Below are 23,521 nucleotides of genomic sequence, written 5' to 3'. Positions count from 1 at the left end.
CAGCCTGTTGATTATCTGAGTTGCTATCACCATCCCGTCAGCTCAACAACAAAACATTTTGGACCAAAGAAATGCTGAAAAGCACTGCTGGTAAACCTAGTTTCTCACTGTAAAACTGTAGTTAAAACCTCATGCAAAGAAAAAGCATGTAAACATGATTCTGCCTCAGGTATTCCTTTATCCACACCTGACTAGGTGTGGTCAATTAGCAACAGCTGAACACTCTTGCATTTCCACTGCAAAGAGATTAGGGGCTGCAGAGGGGCGTAACACACAGGTAACAAAAAATATGTGGAGGCAGCATTAATGCTAAACTGGCCTTTTACAGTCCAGACCTGAAACTCATTGAAAAATTCTTATTATGAAACAAAGAATATGACAAAGAGGTTGTGAACTGATGAAATTCTTTATGAAGGAAGACATGTACATGCAACTTGTGAGGAAGGGATGATAAAAACCTGCCCACATGTTGCTTAAATTAACTTTAAAATGAGCGTCTTTGAAAAAAAATCTCAGTTTCAACATGTTTTTTGTTTTCTTTGTGCCATTTTCGATTGCACAAAAGTCTTAAATGTTTCTTTTTAGAAATAGAGTTGTTATTGTATGCACGCTTTATATATTCCGCTGTAAGAGCTGCTATCATTTTTTGATGGAGGCTTCCTCAGGGCTGAGTATGTGGGAATTATGCAGGTAAATAAAAATACACAGGTACAGCTCAGACTACGAGCAGACAGTGCACATGAAAGGACTTATTATATATTATTACTGCGATATTTCTGTCTCTCTGGCTGTCTGTCAGTTTGCTTCTCTTTACACGGTGTCAATGGATTAGTTCATGCAGGGAAAATTACATATTTGACGAGCAAGCTGCAAGAATACAAAAGTGATAAACAATGTCAGTAATTTCTGTTTAAATGGTTCTGATGTCAGAGAGAGAGAGAGAATCATTGCTTGATTTCTTTTTTAGTAAAAATTCACTGACAGCCCGCATTTCTTGAGTGCACTCAATCAGTCGATCTCTTTGTATAAGTTGTTAGAACTTTTGTTCTTTTTCTTTAAGCGATTTTGAAAGATGGAAGCGAGGGCCTGGAAGGTTAAACATTTACACAAACAGATAAAAGGAGAAGAAGAAAGAGATGCTAAGCAGTGACTTAGCAGGAGTTTTTGCACAAAGCCAATTGTTTGAATAAGATGAGTAATAGAAGTGTTAAACCATTAGGGAGAAATTAAAGGCATTTTCCAAAATCAAGCTAAACAACTAAAGTGATATCATGTCGATTTTGTGTATGAAGGTTTTTCGCCATCTTCTCTGTAGCCAATGCAGTCAGCGAGGAGAGGTGAAAAATGTTAATCACTTATTCACTGAAGCTTTTTTTCATTTAGGCTTTATTAACCTTTCAATGCTCATTTGAGACTATGTGAGCTTGCATACATATGTGCACAGGTTACGCTTTGGAAATCATAATTTCACTGCCTACATCTAATGTGTGTGTGTGTTTGTGAGAGAACGAGTGGAAGGGTCCCTCATTTCTCCTCGCAGTCAGCAGAGACGCACGCTTTCATTATGAAATCATTAATGATAGTCTGAGATTTCCACGCAGAACCACACACATGAAGATGACTCACTGGCTGCCATGAGGAATTTCACCTTTGTAGAGCTAAACTTGGCTGCACGGAGCCATTTTTAGTTCAGCGTTGGCTGACGAAGGAACTTAATGCAGACCAGGGAGAATAAACTGGCAGCATCCTGTCTCTCTCTGTCTTTCTCTCTGCTTCTCTTTCTCACAAGCGATGCAGTGAGGGATCTGGCAGTGCGATGTAATATCTTCAGAGCACGGGTCCTGGGGTTTGAGTGTGTGATTGTTCGTACCAGGATGAGTGTGTGTATGTCTGTGAAAAACATTGTCAAATAAATTGCTGTAATATTACTGCTAGTAATACTGCTACAGTACTAATCAAAAATCTTGAGACATCCCAAGTCGAGTCTTTGTACCTCACCATTTTCAGAGGTATGTTTTTCTTTTTTGTTTCTTTTTTGTATGTACATATGAATCATTCAAACATAAAAAAGACACCTAACTCAAGCAGATGAAGCAGTGTCTACATATAACAGACAAAAAGCTCATTTTAAATTTTTTCTCACGTAATTTTTTCCCATTTCTTTAGTTGCCAAAGTTAACACAGTTTAACAGTCATAAAATATTTTTTTGCACCAACAAAGTAATCAACAAAGTAAATAGTAAATGGACTATTTCAACATGGTGTGCACTTTGTCCTTAAAAAATCTGAGGAAACCAGACAAGTGAAGAACAAAGAAGAACTGGCTTGAGTAAAAAAAAAAAAAACTTCTACCGCAGCAGATGATCAGTATCTGAAAGTCCTGCCCTTAAGAAATAGGGGGGGGGGGAAATCCAGCAAATACCTGATACAGGACCTAAGACCATCTACTGTTTACTGAAGTCTCATCAGAAATGGCTTTCAAAAAGCTATTCTTAAGGAAGGGAAACAGGGAGAAAAGGCTGAGGTATTGCAATTACATCAGAACAAATGACTTGTGGATTAAGAATCCAAATTAGATTTTTTTAATTGTCAGATCAAACGAGTGGGGTACAACAGTGAGCATCTGCAGCCAGATACATGTTCTGTAAAGTACGGAGGAGGCTCTGTCATGGTTTGTTATGTATCATCCAGCGGTGTTGAAATTTTCAATTATGAACACAGAAACTACCATTGGATTTGATCCATCATGTAATACCACCTGGAAAGCATCTGATTGAGCACATGACAAAGATCCCAAACACACAGAAAAACATAGAGAAAAACACACAATGGAACACTATTGGGCCTGGATTGGCCTTTTCAGATTCCAGATGTGGGATCATCTTGACAGAAACCATCAACATCCAAAGACGAGCTCTGAATGTCTTTCATGAAGCCTGGAGAACTATTCCTGAAGACTACTTAAACAAATGAGTCCACTCTGTGATAAAGAATAGAGGTGAAATATAAACAGATGAAGGATGGCTCAAGATTTTTGCACAGTCTAGTATTTTTAGAATTAGAGCTACAGTGTTCATCTTTTGTATTCATCTACAAAGCTGATATTTACGTTATTTATACAGAGCAGACAGCTCAGTTGAACTTGGATTTTTGGTGCAACTAATGCAATCTATAATGTGCTATATTAAACACTAAGAAAGTGCTTTTTTTAGAGAATAGTGCAACACCAGTAATGCATTGCACAGGGACTAAAGGAGCCACTAGAGGAAGTTGACACATGCACGGTGAGAGAGAGAGAGAGAGAGAGAGTACGGGCATAAGAGAGGACTGATAATAGCCGAGCCAGTGACAGTCAGATAGAGGCAGTAATTAATTTCAGCTCTCTCCTCTCCCCCTCTCTCAACTTCCATTCCCTGCAGACGAGCCCTATTGTTGTCCACTAATACAGTTATTAATGGAGGCCACCACATAGGCCACCACAGTCAATCAAACATTATTTTTATATTAAGCTCTCAACCTACACAGAATGGACTATCTCAGGGCCTCTCTGAGAGAGAGAGAGAGAGAGAGAGAGAGAGAGAGAGAGAGAGAAGAGTATGTTTTTTTTATATGTGCATACACCGAGCTGGATGTAGCCGAGTCAGTTTGTCTTTGTGCCAAAATGCGGCACTGCAGCTCTGTATCAAAACCCAGCATGATTTAGGTGTATTTATATCGCTGGGAGTACAGTAACCTGTCTTTTGAATCACGAGCCCACTCACTTTCAAAACATGAACCATGAGTGATTGTAATATAACCACATGAGTCAGAAATGTGTGTTTGCATAAGAGGCCTAAGTATAGGCATGTGCGGCGTTGTAGAAACGTGTTATGAAAGTAGGCTTGCGTGGGGATTGAAGAGGAGTGACCCTGTTTCACAGCATCTTTTGCGATAGATCTGCTGATGTAATACGGTTATTTTGGCTGTTAAGAATGTGCTACGGGCACAATCACACATCATTGTGAAATACAGAGTCCCGCTGCGAATCACAGACATCATTTTTAAAGTAGTCCCCCCTCCACCTTTTTTTTTTGTCAGTAGTTTCCTTTTTCTGCCAGATTGGTTTCTGGGAAAACCAATCTGGCAGATGAGATTCAAGCAAGGAGGGATCATTTAAGTCACAAGGAAAAAAGAAAAAAGAAGCCCTGAGTGATTCAGTCTAAATTGCTTTAAACCTAATAATATCCAACTCACAAAGCAAATGCTTAAATCTTAAATTGTTTCAACAAGGTATTGAACAGCCTAATTGAGGTGATATATCAAATATAATTGCACCGCTCTCACTGCTCAAGGCTTTGATAGTAAAATTATGTGTTACTTGGCTAATGGTTTGGAGTTATATTATTGAGGAGCTTTTTTTTGTTGTTGTTTAGTTTTTTCCCTTCCCAAAAAAGAACAAGTGTTTAGCTTTAAAGGCCATCAAAATCTCATTTATTTATACATAATATCTGACAGTGTATGAGAGATTTATTTATTTATTTATTATTTCAGTTGAGGAATGTCAGAAAGGAAGGCGTACGGAGTGTGAAATGTACTGTCGTGGGGGTGAATATGCACATGAGTGACATGAGTGTGTGTTTGCGTGTGAGCACAGAGTATGAGAAAACTGCAAAAGCATACCAGCGTGTGCACATGGGCACTTTTATAACCCTTTCGATGGTGTATGCATTTCCCTGCGTGTTTCTTTGTCCTCGCATGTCCGCATGTGCACATGTTTGCGCCTGCGTGCATTCTGGTCTGCCGCCCCCCCGCGTCCCCTGCGTATGTGTCCGTGTATGTGTGCGTGCGTGTTGTGTGTGTGCGCGTGTGCGTATGTGTTCCAGGAGAGCCAGTGGTTGGACAGTGTATCTCTCCTGATCAAGGATACCTTAGAGGGGGAGATGCTGATGATCGACAACCTCTCCGGCTCTGTCTTCCACCACTACTCCTCTCCACAGCTCATCTGCAAAGACTGCAAGGGCCACCCGCAAGAGGTACCACCCTAAACACACATGAATACAAGCATGTCCACAGCACACACACGGGACCAAGGGGAGGGTGAAATAATCTCAGATCTGGTCACATTTGCAAGACAAATTTAACACATGTATTAATTTTTCAGTCAAATATTTAATTGGCGTAACGTGTTTCGGAATTCAGTCAACACAATTGTTTGTGATAGGCTCAGGCTTACAGGACAAACATCCAAGGATCTCACTCTGAATAATTTACTAGTATTGAAAAAAGTTCCACATCACATTAAGGCTTTAAATAAGCTACCCCTGCGTTGCCAATTTAGCAAGGTTTGGACACTTTAATGAACCCATTAGCAATGTTATTTCACAGTGAACCCGACAACAAATCTACTGACTTTCTGGGAAAGCATTTTACTTTCGCTTCAAGAGAGTCGCGGGTGAATCTTCGGCCCTCCTCGTTCACGGTTTCTGCAGTTCTCAGCTGCATTCTGTGAGAAAGGACAGAGTGAAATATAAATCAACAGGAAAATATCCAGAATGTCTATGAAGGGATCTACTTTCTTTTGGCAAAACCAGGCTAACCAAGTCTTTTTTCCTTATTGTGTTCAGCAGACCAGCTCTGACAGTGTAAAAATGCAATTGAAGGAAGATAAGGCTGTTAAAAGTGCAGTTTCTTGATTTCACATTTTAAAATGCTGATTTCAACAGAGTGGAAAAAAACGTGTACGCTGGGCATGCCAGATTATAGCTATTCTCATTCCTGTTAGAGAAAAGCCCGTCTACAAATAAAACACTTTTACACCTGCACTCTGAAGGGAAAACCAAACATCATCCTGAGACATGTAATTCCTAGCTTCCAGATGCTTTATAAAAATGCCTCCAGGTGTTGGAAGGGAGAAACAAAAATTGGCACCCTAGCGCCAAATAAGTGTAGAGGTAGAAATTTAATTCCTGAAAACATCTACTTTTCTTTGTAGCTGTGCAAATGTGTATAAATATAAAGCTAACAGCATTTGCTAACCTTCAGTTTGCGGTTTCACTGACTGGCGCACGTGTGGGATTGTGTACTCTGGAAAATCTAATTTTAGGCTGGATCAAAAACCAAAATTTGGTAAATCATACAATTACTTTGTAAAACACAGGATTCCCTGAATACTCACACATTCACACGCACAACAAGTTGCAGGCATGTAGGGGGTTGCACGTACTTTCGTGGATACACACAGGGGTCCATTAATCACACCAAGCAGTCTGAATGGAAAGTGCTGTCAAAGTCCAAGCTTCATAAAGTGTGTCAACTGCTCTATGTGCTGTTTTGTTACAGTATAACAGAAAGTTAAAGCCTCTAAAAAAGCCCAGCAGCATAAGATTAAAGCGACTTTCCATATGTGCAGTAATGTGACTCAATGAGGCCCACTTAATGCATGGCACACAGGCAGCCATTCTTGTTGCTGTATGCATGCAGGCACGCACCAACAGCCTGTTTTTCCTGTTCTTATATTTTAGGGGCGTTTTGTAAACAGGAGATCCTGCATAAACCACACACCCCCACAACATACTGTCCTGTGCTGGTGTTGTCTATCACAATGACAAAGTGCAGCAGGTCATCTCAGAAGAAGCAATAACTGGGCTCTACACCTCCTCATCTGTCAGCCCTGCTTTCTGCCTGTCTGCAGATGCTGTCAAACCATCAATCTTTCCTCGCTCCGTTATACGCTTCGCCTTTTTCCTTCGGTAGCTGCTCTCCTCTGGCAATCCCTTTGTCTAGCCCAGATTTACTCTCTCTGATGCGGTGCTGATCTCCTTTAATTTGCCACCTTCTTTAAACATCAGACTTGTTTTCGTGTGTGCGTGTGTGCGTGACAGAGAGAGAGCTAGTATGGGTGAGTACACAGATGAGTCTTTTGCTGCTGAGAGTTCTGTGCAGATTTACTGTGTTTGAGCAGACAGTAAGACACAGCGGGACACCTGGGTGCAGCGTGTGTGACATTGGAAATATTCATCAAGGAACTAATAAACACGAGGGACGATCCACAGCATGAGAGTGACTGCAGTTTTGGTTTGCAGGGAACAGTTCAGTGGAGCAGAGGAGGCCTTCGCTATTAATTTGGCTGCAAGTATAAGAGGCCACTGCTCAACACTATATGAAAGCTCCTCAACATCATTTTCACTGAATTTACTTTTGAAACTAATCAAACCACTAGAAAATGTTGCTCTAACAGGCAATTCAAAGTTGAAACTAAACTACTGTTAATGGTAATATTAAATGCATCTCATTGAAATAAGCAAAACACTGTTTGTAAAATGAAAGGATAATAGCGATACTGATTTTAAGATATCAGCTGTTCCTGTGGTCACAATGCACCGTTAAGGAAAAATGGTGTACAGTTTTGTGGAAAACTTTTGGACATAAACATTTCAAGGTGCAATTAAAAGATTTTGTGACCTCACCCATCAAAAGCAGAAACCTTGTGGGCTCCTGAAAGACTTAGTGGACCTCTGGACCACTTATTTTCTTTTTTACAGTACTGTACATGTACTGTGACCACTTGTGCTTGCATATCTGCATCATCACATCTGAGGAGGCAGAGAAATCATTTCAGAGAGCTGATTGATCCACAGTGCTTAAATTGACCCAGAGTGGCATCTGGGTGTGTGCCTGAGGTGAAACAGTATTATTTTACTATTTCCACATCATTGTGTATTCTGTAACGCTGTGCATTTTGAGCTATGAGTGCATTTATTGCCAAATGCAGTTGGTGAGATCGGTTTATTAAAATGCAAAAAATCTAAGCTAATTCGTCCTGCATAATTACGAAGAACTAAAGAGGACTGAGGAGGATTAAATGCAAGAGAGCAGAACTTCCAAGGAGCAGTTTAAAATAGCAGAAGCACTGTTAGTTGTCCAGAGGTGCACACGGAGACAATGTTGAGGTTTTGCTTATCAGGGGCAGTCACTAAAACTTCTGATCGCACCTTATATACGTATATATTTTTATTCATTATGCAGTACCATGTGTAATACCACAAAGTATGAGACAGTCCTTCAGTCATTAGTTATAAGACTATATATGTAGAGAGTATAATTTAGGCGGCACCACGGTGGCACGGTGGTTAGCACTGTTGCCGCACAGCAAGAAGGTCCTGAGTTCAATTCCACCATCAGGCCGGGGTCTTTCTGTGTGGAGTTTGCATGTTCTCCCCGTGTTTGCGTGGGTTCTCTCCGGGTACTCCGGCTTCCTCCCACCGTCCAAAGACATGCAGCTTGTGGGGATAGGTTAATTGGATAATCCAAATTGCCACTAGGTGTGAATGTGCGAGTGAATGTGAGTGCGAATGGTTGTCTGTCCCTATGTGTTAGCCCTGCGACAGACTGGCGACCTGTCCAGGGTGTACCCTGCCTCTCGCCCTATGACAGCTGGGATAGGCTCCAGCGCCCCCCGCGACCCTAAAAAGGATAAGCGGAAGCGGATGGATGGATGGAGTATAATTTAGGAAGAAGAGGAGTTCGGCACCTGATGCCATGGCTGCCATAGAGCTCTGATCTCAGCATCATGGGCATAGTCTGTTCAAACAGGTGACAGTGGTGACAAAAGGAGAATTAATGGCTGCAGTTTGCGTGAAGTTAAGTGATCACTGTATCGTGTTGACAAAGTTCATAGACTCTGGTGAATGATCATTTGTTGTCATAGTTCAGCAAGATAAAAGAGCAAGAGCACCTGCTGGTGCACTTATGATATGATATTCTGACTGTTAAGACTCATGCAGATATTAATTGTGCTTATTTCCTCTGCAGTCAGCAATCTTCTCTCATGGCAGTGCTGAATAGAAAAATACCTTCCTTCACTGCTCTAAGGCTGCAGTGGACACTTCCAACTGGTCCTTGCCCGAGTCCCCTATCTCGTTAGTGAAGCCTTCGATATTTCTGCAGTTACCTTGGAAGCAGCGGTGTAGCAACTCTTCCTGTGCCTATTGTGCTTTTTCGTTATCTCTGGAGGCCCAGCCAAGAATACAGAAAAAGAGAAGCTCCCGTTTCTTTTACCTGTCGATAAATAAACCAGTTGACTCACAGGGACCTTTTTTCCACAGCTATTTGCAGCCCACCTCTAAGGCGCTAAAAAGTCACAGATGTGGTGCTCTCACATAAGTGAGGAGTAATATATGGAGGCAAAACAGAAAGTGTTCTTTCAAATTAATGAGTTGCTGTGCTTCTGTCTTGATTCCTCGCCTTTGCCTCATCCCATCTCTTTATCTCTTTCTCTCACTTTCTTGCTCACTCTCTCCTCAGGGGCATGGGCAATGGTAATTTACTGCCTCATATTAGCCATGAATCTTTCGTTCCTCTATGAAACTCTCACTTCATTGTATTTCACTTGGCCCCTTTTAATTCCCCATGCACTGGCCATTTATTGTTCTGTGTCCTTAAAGAAACGCTGCCCGAGCACTGCATCTCCACAACACTGAGGTTCCACTCCAGCTCACGGTTTGCACTGTGCTCTGAAACCGGTGCACAAAAAGAAAAGTATTACAAGAGCAGAGAAAAGTGCCAGCAGGGAGGCTCGATGCTCACGTGTGGCTGATCATTTAAAAGCAATTCAGCAGCTATATGGGCCACGTTACCCGCAGCTCTGATGAAATGAACCTAGCTGGAGCCAGTGTTGGAGCAGAGAAAAGAGAAAGTAACACTGTTGTCACATCTGAGTGACAACAGTGTGCTTGGTAATGTTTTCTTTTTTGTTAACATCACCACGCTTGATAGGAAAAATAAACATCTTCACTCTCTTTTGCATATACATGAAGACGGCGCCGACACGTACACGAAAACGTTGCATGGATACCCGCCTCATCCAGCTTCCCATCCAGCCTCTTTATTTGCGTATATATTGATGCCACTAAAAAACAATTGCTCACTTGATGATGATGAAGTAATGTCACTGCTCTCTTGAAATCTCTCATCCTGCCTCTCTTTACAGACAGGCGCCATGGCATTTTGGCAACTTTGAATTGTCAGCATCTGGTGAACCAGCTTGGTGGAGGTTTTATCGAACTCGTCTCTGTAGCTCATGTTGGCCTTTTAACAAAAAATAAAACAAAAAATCATGCAAGATATAAATAATATAGATAGATATCAAAATAAACTAAACCTTTAAAAGTTTCATTTCTATATCCACCAAAATGCAAGCCACTGAAGTCGTGGCTGGTTGCTATGAACCTTGCGCTAAACATGTAAAATTTTACTGAGCACTGATGAGACCATGTTTTATGAAGTAGAAAGTCTGAAACAGTTGCCGGTCCTATTCCCTATGCCTTTAAAAGCATGGATAACTGAAGTATATTCTTTCCAGCAGATCAGGATGGCAGAGATTGAACAGGCTTCCTTGAAGTCAGAGCAACTTTCGGACAAGTCCTCATCTCCTGCCCTGCCGGATGACCTCAGCCTAGATGAGCATACTGCCTACCAGCTGCTGGCGCAAGAGGGCGAGGTGGGTATAAGCAGAGTGAAGAGGAAAGACACCATAAAGATTTTCACTTTAAATATGGATTTTATAGCTTTACAGTGTGTCCATAAGAAGGCTCATTTTCAGCTAGGCCAATCTAAAAGTCAGTGTATGAACGTTTAGGGTTGTTTTAATGATAGGTAGCTCTAGTAATCCTGTCATTTTAGGGGCACTAAGGTTTTGTACACTAGCTCTGATTTACAACATTGAGCCATCTTTACACAGCTCTGAGTTACAAAGGTGTGCAGAGTAAGCGCCCGCTTAAATGTCACTAGGAGGATATTAGTACTATTATCATTTTGCCGTGCTGCACACTTGGTTGTCATCTTTAGACGGAATTTTAAGCCAGTTTCATGTGAGTAAGACGAATAGAAAGAGAATACTGCACCACAAATTCAACAAGATACAACATTTAGTACAGGAAAACTGTGTCAGGCTAGTATTGACCAATCAGACTTTGGCTGACAAAGCAGGCTGACAAAAGACGATTTACAAGTTAGCTTTTATTGTAGTTTTTTATATTTATCTCCACTGATAGTTGGGAGGTAAGCAATCACCAACACATGGAGCAGGACGTCACCAACCTGGTGTTTGTTATACGCAAGCGTCAGAAGAAAATCAACGCTCATTGTCCCCAGAGGCTAGGTCATTGGATAAGAGCCCATAGGTTCCACCAGCTGCTTTATATTTGACGTAAATACAGCAGTTTACCAGCACTTTGTTCCAACCCCGCAGCAGATTTCTTTATTATTACTTCCAGGAAGCACAAAACAAATGAACCCTCATAAAATCATTTTCATGGCTGCGCTTTAGGCTCTCTCGCGATTTGCAGATATAAACCTTTAGGTTCCAAAGATGCCTTTATCACTTTCTTTCTATGTATCAGGGTAACTATCTTGTCTTTGGAGAGTCGACAGTCTCTATCCTCTACAGTCCTTCTCGTGAATAAATCTTTCCACCAAACTCCCCTCAATCACAATTCGTGGTGGCTCTCTATGAACCCGCCCAAAGCTTGCTTTAGACTTTATCTTTTATGCTTCTCCTTTGACAGTGCTCCCCCTCTGGTAATTGCACACCTGCTCTGTACCTCCCTCTAGCCTCACTATCTCCATCCCTTATCATCCATCCATCCTAGATATCCTCCTCTGTAATGGGGTAATGCTCCTTGGTTCTGGAGAGCTAGATAAGCCTGCCGTCACCAAGCATGGCTGTGAACCAGTGCTCATTAGAGGAGAGGGAAGGAGATGAGAAAAGAAGGGGAAGAGGGAAAGAGAGAAGGTGACAAAGGACGTAAGGTTAGGGTTTTAATTTGCCCAGCGCTGTTTGATTAAAAGAAATCTGGTGTCAAATAAATAAATAAATCCGTTTTACACAGTCACACTGAGGGAAGTCACATCTCTGCCCAAAGCAAGCCCTTACAATATAAAGCACACCATTTTTACTTAAAAGCTTGTCTAACATTAGGGTTAGGGCTAGTAGTGTCATGGTCCTGGGCCATGTGGGCCCAGTATTCTTAGTTCCTTGTATTTTTGTATTTCGTTCCTTATTTAGGCCATGTTTCCTGAGTTGCCCTGTTGTGTTGTTCCCTAAGTGTTTTCCCTTCGTGACTCTTACCCCCTGTGTGCCCCTCTGTGTATTTATGAGCCCTCGTCTCTCTTTGTGTTTTATTCTATGTTTTCCCCAGCCCGTTATGTCTGCGTTCTCCCCGTGCTCTCTCTCCTCCTGTTTGAACCTCTGTGTACTTCCTGTTTTACTTTGCCCATCTCCCATCAGTGTTGCGTTCACTCCTGCCGTGTCTTGTTATGATTATCAGTGTCACCTGTGTTCCCCGTGTGCATCCACTTCCCCTGATCATCCCTCATGTGTATTTAGTCTCTGTGTTTCATGCAGTCTGTGTCGCGTCGTCTGTGTTACCACCCCCTGTGTTCCGTATCTCCAGCCATAGCTTTTTCTTAGTTTATGTCCAGTTTAGGTTTTCTGTTTGAACTATTACCCTTGTACTGCCCTCGCTCTGGTTTGTTCTGTTATCAGCCATAATAAAAGGCTCGCTTTTGTTTAATCCACTCCTGCATCTTCGCTTGTGTTCGCGTCTGGGTCCAACACACACATTCCCACACGGTCTATCTCCACGGACCGTGACAAGTAGTAATTATGGTGGTGGTATCTGAAGAGATGTGTGTGCAGGGGTAGAAGCGAATGCTTGATAAGGCTATTTGAGATTTCACCTGAAATGGGGCTGTTAAGGGGCTCGGGTTGAATGACTCAGAGGTACAGTACACTAATGAAAGCACAAAAGCATTCCTGCACACCCACTCTCACACGTGTACCAGCTTATTTTTGAACTCTTGCCTTCATCCGCCTCCTGCTACTCACTTCAAGCCATCGCGGCCTGTTTGCGGATGCTCGGGAATTTCAAACCTAAACATTTAAGGTCACGAAATATAGGATTAACATAACAATTAAGAGCTCATGTTCACACTTTGAATTGCACTGAAATGAAAAGCCAAAGAGAATGATGTGACTCAGAGGCCATGTTTAATATCTCCCCAGCACCTTAGGGGCTTTTTTTTTTTTTTGCCTCAACCAGGAACCCTCAATTTAAAATACATCACATGAATTATGGATTAATTATTGCTTTGGAGATGAAATGAGAGTTTAAAGAAAATTTTATGCTAACTTAATGATCATCTAATCATCTTAATCATACAAGCTTTTCCAAAACAGGTCGCAGCAGTTTGCGTCACAAATTGAGCCCATATGTCTAATTTAGATATGAAGGAAAAAGCATCCACTGTTCTGGATATTTGTTAATCTTCTGTCTTGTAGGTAAAGTGCAGCAGTGACTCTCCCAGCTCTGAGGAGGTCGAAGGAGGAGGTCACCAGATTCAGACTGTGGTGCAGAGCCAGCCATGCAGAGCCCTCAGCACGGGCATTGAGATGGAGATCGTACTGCAGGAGATGGAAATGCAAACACACGAACCGCGTGTTTGTTCACCTCAGTGCAGCCCAGGTGAGTAAATCCACAGCGCAACAAACACATAAGCACAATAATGTGAATTGCTTGTTGCTCTGTGTGTGTATATTGTGTAAACGAAATGCTGTAATCTTAAGTGACAGCCTCAACAAAATGCTGCACAATTTGGTTAAACAGCACTTCAAATCAAAGAACAAGGCAATAAATTAAATTCAAGTAATTATATAAATAAACAAGAGAAGTCCACGTACAGTAAGTCTCAAAATGCGCCTATAAGAGGTGACGAGGGGGGAGTCTAAGGAAGAAACTGACCTCTGCAGTAGGATTAGCTCTATATATGCACATGTACAGTTAGTTTTTACATCAAATGGCATCATATTGGGTGTATTCAGGCCCAGACTACAGATTAATCCGTCACCATCTTCTGTATATAAAATCTGTCTTTTTAATACATCCTTAACCCTAAAATAAAATCTGGTTGTAAGAACTGACTAATAATGTCCTCTGCTGGTCTCTTAAGCAGCCATCCCAGTACCTCCCCGCAGTAGAAGCCTACGTTTGTCAAGAGGCCTTAGGCTGGCCTCCCGAGCCTCCAGAGCCTCGTGGGCTTCGTTCCGCTCCCCTGGAGCCCATAGGAAGAAGCTCTGCACACAGGTAAGAGGGGACGAGGGACCAAATAGATAGATTACGGTAAGTTAGATGATGTTTGACGTGGAAACATAAAAAGACAGTTGTGAGGTTCTGTTGAAATATATTTCAGTAATTGCTAACTAACAAATGATGATCAAGTAAATATAATAAAGGCAGGCTTGTAATCAGTACTGTTACAAGTCTTAATGAAAAAGAGAGTTGGATTGATGAGCTCATTATCTCTCTCCACTCTGTCTCTTATCTCCCTCAGTACCCTTCCCACAGTGATTCGTCCCTCGCTACAGGCAGCTCTGAAGGCAGCCTTCAGACCACCTTGGAAGAAGGACTGAGCTTCAGTGTGTCCCCACCTCAGAACTTAGACTTTCCACTGTCATCAGCTCCATTGCCGCTTATGTGTCCTCTCCCTCTGCCTGAGGACACCACCTCCATTTCTTCCCCAGTCCAGACCCTGAGACCAAGACCGAGCCCATCGTCTGGTTTAACCCTTCTGGCCACCAGGGGTCACCAGCGGAGTCAGAGCAGCGGGCGTGGCAGCACCAGCCCTGGGTACACCCGCGATGACTCGATCGACCCTTCAGATGAGGACCTGGGCATAGGGATTGGATCGTCTATTGGCGGTTGTGGCTCCAGCCAAGCAGGCAACAGTGAACACTTGTCAGAGACACTTAGCAGCTTGTCGCTGACATCACTGCTATCACCCAGCTCCCTGGTGTACCCAGGAGGAGCAGTAAAGAAGTGCAACAGCACAGGCAGCCTGGACCAAGGGGGGATGCTGCTGTCTTCCCGGAGCAGGGAGGGTCGTAGGGAGATTATGGGTCTGGAGCTTATGGACCCCCAAGGCTTCTTGGCCAACCCCTGGACTGGGGTTGATACAAGAAGAGGAGAAGGAAGAGGGGAAATAGGAGATGGAGATCAAGGACTAAAGGGGAAGAGCTCAAGCCAAACAACAGTAGGGCCTTGTCGAAAAAACAGATGAAACCCAATGTTTCCTTTTTGTTTGTCTCTCCATTCCTTGGATCTGAACTCATTGCTATCCCTCTCGCTCTCTCTGCCTCATCGGTGAGAGAAAGGTCTGATGACACACGATTCCAAAACCAAACCCTCATCTTGCCCCCTTAACCCATTTCTATACATTCGTGACAAGCCCATGTCCTATTTTGTGCTATCTATGGGAGTGGTTTTGGTTATGGTCTGTTGGTGTGGAAGTGGCCTTTTCAAGGTCCAAGAGCTTCCACCAACTTGGCGGCTGTACCAGTATGGGAGGCCATGGAAGCTTCTGATCACACAGCAAACCCAGAAGGAGATACAAAAGGGTTTGAACTCAAAGATACAACAAAGAATCTTCATGTTGCTCGACTGTAATTTCCTTTTTCCTGATGGCTCGGGTTCACTGAGGTTAAAAATGCAAAAACAGAAGTAACCAAACAAGAAATAGCAATCCATGCCAACAGAGGGTGTTTTGATTCGCTTATGTCTCCAAGGCAGTGTGGCAAATACACGGGCGGAGGCTTTGTGATGGAGGAATATATGAAGGCGGGAGGAAGACTGGGGCAAGGAGAAGGCAGGTCATTTGTTTGGCTGGAAAAGCAGAAAGCGGATCTAATGTCCATCTGTTCTGGCAGACGGAAACAACAGGTCTTACTCACTCTGGCACAGGAGCTTCTGCTGAGATCAGAGTAAAATGTGAAGGGTGGAGGAAAGTTCAGGAATGTGTGCTCACGTTTGTGTGTGTGTGTGAGTGTGTGTGAGAGAGCACCGCCTCAGGTATCTAAGGCAATGAATTAAATCATTCTCACCGCTGCACCGCACCTCTGTGTTTTTGAAACCAGGGGGAGAGGTATCAACTGAGGAAAAGTTTCGCACGTCTTTCAGCTTGGTCTTCAGTGGCACCGGGAAATGGAAATAAATTAACAGACTGTGGAGGTATAACTGTGCATGGAGTGATTCGTGAAATTGGTTATTTTCCTTTCTCTTGCCAGCATCTCTCACTCGTGAACATGAAGAAATATAGTATAAAACGGAAAGCTAGGTTGGATGGAGCTTCACAGACGCGGCCAGGAGAAACAGCGTCGTGTGAGCGGCCCAGCTACGCCTGCACTGGAAAATGTGGTTTGCAGCTCCCTCGCTCAAGTGAGACTTCAAGCACACACCTTTTTTGACGCCACTTCCTCTCACTACGTTTAAGGATTTAAAGCGAATGGACAAAAAAAAAAAGAAACCACCCTCACACAAAAGTGTTGCAAGGGTCCTTGACTGCATGATGGGATTGCATTTAACCAAGATTTTTAACTATATACAGAAGTGTATTGACATGTCAATGTTGGGTGATAACCATGTGATTTCTATTCCACTATTTTTGTAGAAAAGAGAATAGGCACGTGCAAGTGTTGCCGTTAATTTGTCCCGATTTAATTTAACCCATGCAGTGTCTTTGACTTTGTTGTCTAGGACTTTTTTTGGTCTGCCAGTGGCTTCCAAGTTTTCTAACATTTTTCTAAGGTGTGGACAGTGTATAAAACAACGAAGCAAAAAATTTCAAACAAACTCTGTGCGCTGAAGTGATTGTTCCCTCCAGCACATTTCTCCTTGGGAACGCTGGTTCCTCGCGATTTGATTTTTCTAGATGTTGGAGTCTCAGAGGACAACCAGAGGTGGGAACAGCCATACTCACTCACCACATGGGGACTGTCTAGCTCACGGACATTCCCTGCACAAAAGGGGACTTTGTTTGCTTTTAGTTATTTGAGCGTTACACCATAACATATCGATTACGGGCACATTAGTGTTCCTTAAGCATGATTCTGGGATTGCAATACAGTATGCTTATTCTTGAAACGACACAGTGATGCACTCAGCCCCCCCCCCCCCCCCCCCCCATCTTTTCACACATACAGTATGTTGTAGCAAACTTTTCACGCACGGAGATTTGATGCGAAAAGCTGAAACTGTAAGAGCGGAACGAGACTTGGCGTCTTTTTGGCTTCCACCACTCGATTAACTGCTCCATCCAAAAAGGAGACGTTCATCTTTAAGCCTGATTTCTAAGAGGTAGACTGTTTTATCCCTGGCGTTTCAATCATTACCTTATTTATTTTTTTCCATTTCTCAAGAGGAATGAGGTGATGTGAGAAAATCTGAGGGTTTGACCTTTTTTATCATGCAAAATCACTTTGATGACTATGTTTTAGCATATGGTGTTGGGTATTAACGAGTGAGGCATTTGCGTGTGCGCGTGTGTCTGTGTGAGGGACTGTGTGTGCATGTGCGTTTGTGACTTCAGGTAAAGTGTTTGCCTTTTTCCTGAAATGTCCTGTTTGTCAGTAAGGATAGCTGGCGGGGTTAAAGGTCGAAGAGGGAAAAAACACAAAGCAACCAAGGGCTGTTTTAGCATTAAAGATATATCCTCTTATCTTTCTGAGACAAATCCTTGTGTCAGTGAATATGGCATCAAAGGTTAAAGCCTGACTACACAGCAATAAATGTTCTATGTGTATGCCCTGAGTAAATGATGTCAATGTGATTTTTATCTCCTCGGATTACAACAGTACTCATTTTTGTCTGTTTTTGCTTCTGCACGTCTAAACTTCCAACTGGTCGGATAGCACCTCTGCCCTCTCCAAAACCAGTCGCTAGAGAGATGGGCTCCAATTGGATAACATGAGTAAATGAGGTTAACGAACTCAGGTCGGGGGGTAAAAACCACTAGTTTAAATTTTAAAGATAGCTGTAAAGCTGTGCTCAGACAGAAAGCGAAGCAAATTCTCGCCTTGCTTTATTCGCACAAGTTTGACAGCTTGAGTGTTTTGTGCACTGTGCGCTCACACACTACAGGCGCCGGACGTCAGATACAACAAGCAGAACAGTGCACCAAATTTGTGCGTCAGCAGAGTGTGCCTTCATGCACTGTGTGTGTGTGCTACAGCTCTCACTTAGACTGATGTTCAAGACCCCCCTTGTCTCCTTTTATATTTATGAGTACAAAGGTTCAGCAAAAGCACACATCTTTCCTAACGTGTTTTTTTGCTCCAGTCCAAGCTGCCTTGATCAAGCCTGCGTCCCCCTGTACACTCTGTATTGTATGCAGTCATGTCCGTCTCTTCAAAATTTGCTTCACCTTCAGTCTGAACACACCTTAAGAGTGTACACTTCACGTTTGTACATATCTTTGTATTTTGATCTGCATGTGTGCATTGCTGCCAGTGATCATGAATATATCGTTAGTATGCATTTCATAAAACTGTACAAAGGTGAAGGGAATGCCCCGGATGTTTCTGACTGCTGCTATGAGACCACTGGAGAATCAGTCACAAAAAAAAAAATGTTTCTCCTCCAACAAAAACTATAAAATGATAAAATATTACATTTTATGTAAAAAATCACACACATCCAGTCTTCATTTTTATGCCTGTGTTTTGTTTTTTTCCACATTTAAATGATTAAGCTTGTGGTATGACAGCCAGGAGGAAAGAGGTTGGATTGTGTCAGGCAGGGAAGACAAAGCCAACGAGACTGCACCAAAAGCTGTCCGCACCCGACATGGACAGCTGGACAGAGTAAAGCTAACAGACAGCGCGAGAGACCGAGGTAGTGAGATGGTGCAGGAGTAGGAGACTTCTCCAGACAGCTTGTCATCGGCAGTCTTGCCCAGCGGAGCCGTCAGCGCGAGAGAGCACATTAAGCATGCACGCTGAACTCAGAGGTGTTGTTTACCTCACACCCTCAACCAGCCAGCCCCTCCACCTCATCTAACCTCTCAAAACCTGTTCTCCCTCCAGGCCCCTGTCCTTCAAATGTCACCGCAGGAGAGTGGAGGTGTGTGTGTGTTTGTGTGGCGAGTGGCAAAAGTGCACGAGTCTCCAAGACTATGTGTGGATGCAAGTGGTAGTGTCATTGCTTTGGTTATCTCCAGGTTCTGTCATCTGGAATTTTTGCAGCTTTTTGCGTGGCTTCCTTCCAATGCCAGATGAGTGCAAGTAGCCTCTTGCAACATTAACTCCAAAGGTCAATATCCATGCCTTTGGGGGACTGGTGTGCTTATTTGATTGATTATTTCCCATGGCAGCACACAAGTCCCCTGACACATCAGGCCTCGTTTGGTTAAAAAAACAAAAATGAAAGACAAAATGTTCACCACGCCTAGAAACCTGCTGCTTTACTTCACTGTGCTTCTGTGCAGCATGAGAACACTGTGGACAAGGGAGATTTTCAGACTGTCAAAGCTCGCTCTTGTTTTATTTACAGTATGTCTGATGAGAAAGAAAATGCTCCAAACACCTCAGTCGAGCTGTTTTCAGTGTCTTGGATGAAATGTATTAAAGTTGGTTGTGAGGGGTTCTTTTCAAAAAAGGGGGGAAAAATATTTTCTCATCTTTCTCAAATTTGTCTGCCAAAGACGTTAGGTCAGAAGGTAGTCGAAAAAATTGAGAGAAACGGCGTGCCGTCAAAGCAATCTTTACCCCCGAGTTTTGTCAAACTGATAAACAAGATCCACAAAGATGTGTCTCATTACTGAGTTTTTCTCTGGGCAGGAGGAAGAAAGGGAGGAGCAACAGACTTCTGACAACATCCAACTTGTTTTCAAACTGCAGATTTTTTTTTGCTTTTACCCCAGGAGAGAAGTGTTAAGCCTTTCATTCCCAAAAAAAAAAAAAAAAAGCAAGTCAATTAGGATGTGTTTTTAATGCTCTGTCACTTAATGACTCACGTAAGCCAGCAGAATGTTTTTGATGTGCAAGGAGATGACCTAACTGCCTGTTTTTAGGGGACTAACATAGACCACAAGCTGCTGTCGTGAGAGAAGTCAAACTGATGGGTTAGAGAGCAGTGTGGGCATTTCTATGTGAAAAAAAAAGACAGAAAATTGTGCAGAGAAATTTTTCTTCCCTTTGAAGGTTCGGCAAATGATGATAAATGAATGCCATTCCATTTCCTGATGCAGCTGTATGGGATTATTACTGTAAAAATGAAGTCCACTTCCCTTACTTCTCTCTTTTTTCATCTCTCTAATCACATCAGCCACTGAATCCTTTACTCTCAGTCCACACCTGAGTCTTTCCTGACACACGCACATGCAGGCGTGTGCGCACACACATCAGGGGCAGGCATTGAAACCAGCCCCTGTCAGCTGTCAAGGCTAACTGCCCATGGGAGTTGTCCAAACCCATTGATTGCATCACAGGCTCGAGGGAGAAAGTCAGATAAAGGCAGGTTGTGAAGGTGGCACAATAAAACGATGAATAAAGTGGCAGTAAAATGAGCTGAATGTGTAAGATCAGAAGAAAAAAGCTATCAATCTCCAGACAATATTTAAACTTTCAGAAATCTAAACTGGTTCTTAGGTTTTGTCTCATTTGAGTGTCTCTTTGTTGTTTGTGCCCACTCTTTTCTCTGTCTTCTCTTTCCCAGCTCGTCGCTCTGTGACTTCAGAGGATGAATTAAACAGGCACAGTAGCAACGCTTTTCCCTATCTGCTCTAATTCAAATAGGCAGCTCTCTGGCCTTTATGAACTTTTACATAATTTGCATCAGTGCTTGTGTGTGTCAGGCCTTTCCATTTTCTCCACACCCCTAGTAACTGAAGGGTTTTGCCAAAAACTGAAGGCTTGCTTAAAGGGGCTGTAAATGCCCACATTTACAGCTGAATTTAATGTGTTTACAAAAATAGTTTGATGTCTATAGCTAATTAACCCCTTTTTAAACATTTTTTAAGTTTGGAGTTTCACTGAGACTAAAAGTATTGTAGCCCGTTGAGGTTTTGCAGATATGTGACCGCTAACCAGGCTATGTCAACTTGTCTGCAATTTTGAAGTTAGTAAGGTTGAAGTCACATGGGCCGAGAGAGTCTGCAACCATCTGGCAACCACTGGCTGGGAGGCAAAAATATGGATTCTCCAACTTGTTGGCAATTGGTTGCTGGAGGTTGATTATTAAAGTCCCAGGCCTACAGACTGGCCAGACTCATCTTGGCAACCATTGGTTGCTAGTTGACAATGTGTATTCCCCAACCACTTTTTAAAACTGTCCGTCAGTTGCTTTACTTACAGATTACTGCTGCTATTCGACGATTACATGGAACACACTGACTTGTCTACAGACACCTGGAAACTACACTCCAAGCACTAGAGAAACTGGAAACAGAGACCACTCACCTTTGAAGTCAAATTTGTTCTTTTTGAAATGTGATGGATAGCTTTTACTTTGAAGGTCTACGCTGGCCTCACCACTTTTTCAAGTTTTACTACAGCTCAGCAAGTAGTTGGAAAGTTTTTGCAGAGAAGTCGGCTGCCTTATGCAGAAACGACAGGTGACCACGACAAACTGCTAGCGTCCAAATCAACCAGCACCTTCCAGAGATGACTGACCAGCCAGCTGGCTAAATATGGCCAGTTCGTTCCTTGTGGTTGCATCACATCCAATATGGCAGAAAACTCTTAATGTGCCCATGACATCATTCGAGAAATCTCTAGGAGCTGTCTATGAGGCTTTACGTTTGCTAATTTGAACCACTAAAAAGGGCTCATCAGCCATACTTGTGGTGTCTTTTGGAGAATTTGGAAAATGTAATATGGATTTAGATTTTACCTGATATGGTTTTCTGTGCATTTAAGTGCGAGAAAAGCCTGTGTTTTATTTTTATTTAGCACTAATTAGCACAGTTTTTCAAACCTTATATTAGCAAGGTCATTTCTGGCTCCCCCAAAAAACTTTTATAGTGACTGAGCCTTCAAATTGGGCTTCACAAACCAATGGGTGACATCCCAGCAGCTATGTTTGAATGCAGCCTATGGTTCCACCAAACAGAAGCCTGCAAGGTAGCTGACTTGTCACTGCTAATGCCTAAATCTTATCCCTTCACAGACACCATTTCCCCCCCGCTCACTCTTCTCCCTGCTTCTTTCACTTTTTCTCTGCAACTTAAAGCCATTAGCCTGACAATTGTGTCGCATTGGACAGTTACACCTCCACTGTCTTGGACTACATCTGTTTCTGTGTGGACAATGTAACAACTTGGAAACGATTCCGTGTGTTCCCTAATAATCCACCCTGGATGACACACGGAGTTCAACAACTTATTCGAACAAGGAACAACGCTTTCAAATCCGGGGACCAGGAGGCATACAGTGCTGCCAGGGCCAACCTGAGAAGAGGCATCAAGACTGCCAAGCAGCAGCACAGGAGGCGTATCGAGGCCAGGTTTGAGAACAACACAAACCCAAGGCAGGTCTGGGAGGGCATCAGGGCTATCACGGACTACAAAAGAAGAACACCATCACCCTCAGCCGACAGTTCTACTCTGGCTGAGGATCTAAATCTCTTTTATGCCCGTTTTGACAGGGAGAACACCGACCCTGTCCTGTCCCCTCTCCCCTCAACCGACCCTGCTCCGGTCCTGAGCACTCATGAGCTGAGGCGTGTGTTCCGGAGCATTAACACCAGGAAGGCGGCCGGGCCGGATGGAGTGCTGGGCCGGGTGCTAAAAGACTGTGCTGCGGACCTGGCGGACGTCTTCACCTCTATATATAACACCTCGTTGTCCTGTTCACTGGTACCATCCTGTTTCAAAGCAGCAACCATCGTTCCCATCCCAAAACAGTCAAATGTCACATGTCTGAACGATTTCAGACCTGTGGCACTCACCCCCATTCCCGCCAAATGCCTGGAGAGACTGGTCATTAAACACATCAGAGCTGCTTTTCCACCATCCCTGGACTCGCACCAGTTTGCATACAGGGAGAACCGGTCAACCGAGGATGCGATCGCCACAGTGCTGCACACATTACTGAAGCACTTGGAACACAGGAACACCTATGCACGGCTCCTCTTTGTAGACTACAGCTCGGCTTTTAATACCATCCGGCCATACAAACTCCGTCCCAAACTCCACCAACTGGGACTTAACTCCTCTCTGTGCAACTGGATTGTGGACTTCCTCACTAACCGTAGACAGAGTGTCAGAGTGGGTAAGAACACCTCTTCCACCCTTGTGGTCAACACCGGTGCCCCTCAGGGGTGTGTTCTGAGCCCTCTGCTATACACTCTCTTCACCCATGACTGTATTTCCTCCTGCGCGTCCAATCTCATTGTTAAGTTTGCAGATGACACTACAGTGCTCGGACTTATATCCAACAATGATGAGACAAACTATAGGACAGAGGTGCAACAACTAGAGTCATGGTGCCACGACAATAACTTGGTCTTAAACACCAAAAAGACCAAGGAGATCATTGTAGATTTCCGGAAGAGGGGCCATAACAACCATCTGCCTCTCTTCATTGGCAGTGAGGCGGTGGAGAGGGTGAGCAGTTTTAAATTCTTGGGGGTAACTGTGACCGAGGACCTGTCCTGGGGCAACCATATCACCTCAGTTGTACGGAAGGCCCAACAGCGCCTCTACTACCTGAGGA

The 23,521-nt window shown here is 43.3% G+C and overlaps 1 protein-coding gene across 1 annotated transcript in view; it reads left to right on the top strand.

Annotated features, from left to right (window-relative positions):
- cacna1ia (calcium voltage-gated channel subunit alpha1 Ia) overlaps window positions 1–16,329 on the top strand; it is a 218,723-nt gene extending 202,394 nt beyond the window's left edge. Inside the window, exons 33-37 of the mRNA XM_080904516.1 lie at window positions 4,863–5,012; window positions 10,340–10,477; window positions 13,319–13,502; window positions 13,987–14,120; window positions 14,368–16,329. Of these exons, the coding sequence (XP_080760642.1) occupies window positions 4,863–5,012; window positions 10,340–10,477; window positions 13,319–13,502; window positions 13,987–14,120; window positions 14,368–15,093 (1,332 nt within the window). The 3' untranslated portion in view covers window positions 15,094–16,329. The remainder of the gene's footprint in view (window positions 1–4,862; window positions 5,013–10,339; window positions 10,478–13,318; window positions 13,503–13,986; window positions 14,121–14,367) is intronic.
- The last annotated feature ends 7,192 nt before the right edge of the window (window positions 16,330–23,521 follow it).

This window comes from Rhamphochromis sp. 'chilingali', assembly GCF_963969265.1.
Source record: "Rhamphochromis sp. 'chilingali' genome assembly, chromosome: 15".
In the NCBI taxonomy this organism is placed as follows: domain Eukaryota; kingdom Metazoa; phylum Chordata; class Actinopteri; order Cichliformes; family Cichlidae; genus Rhamphochromis; species Rhamphochromis sp. 'chilingali'.
The sequence above is the reverse complement of the archived record's forward strand: the minus strand, read 5'-3'. Positions and strand labels throughout refer to the sequence as shown.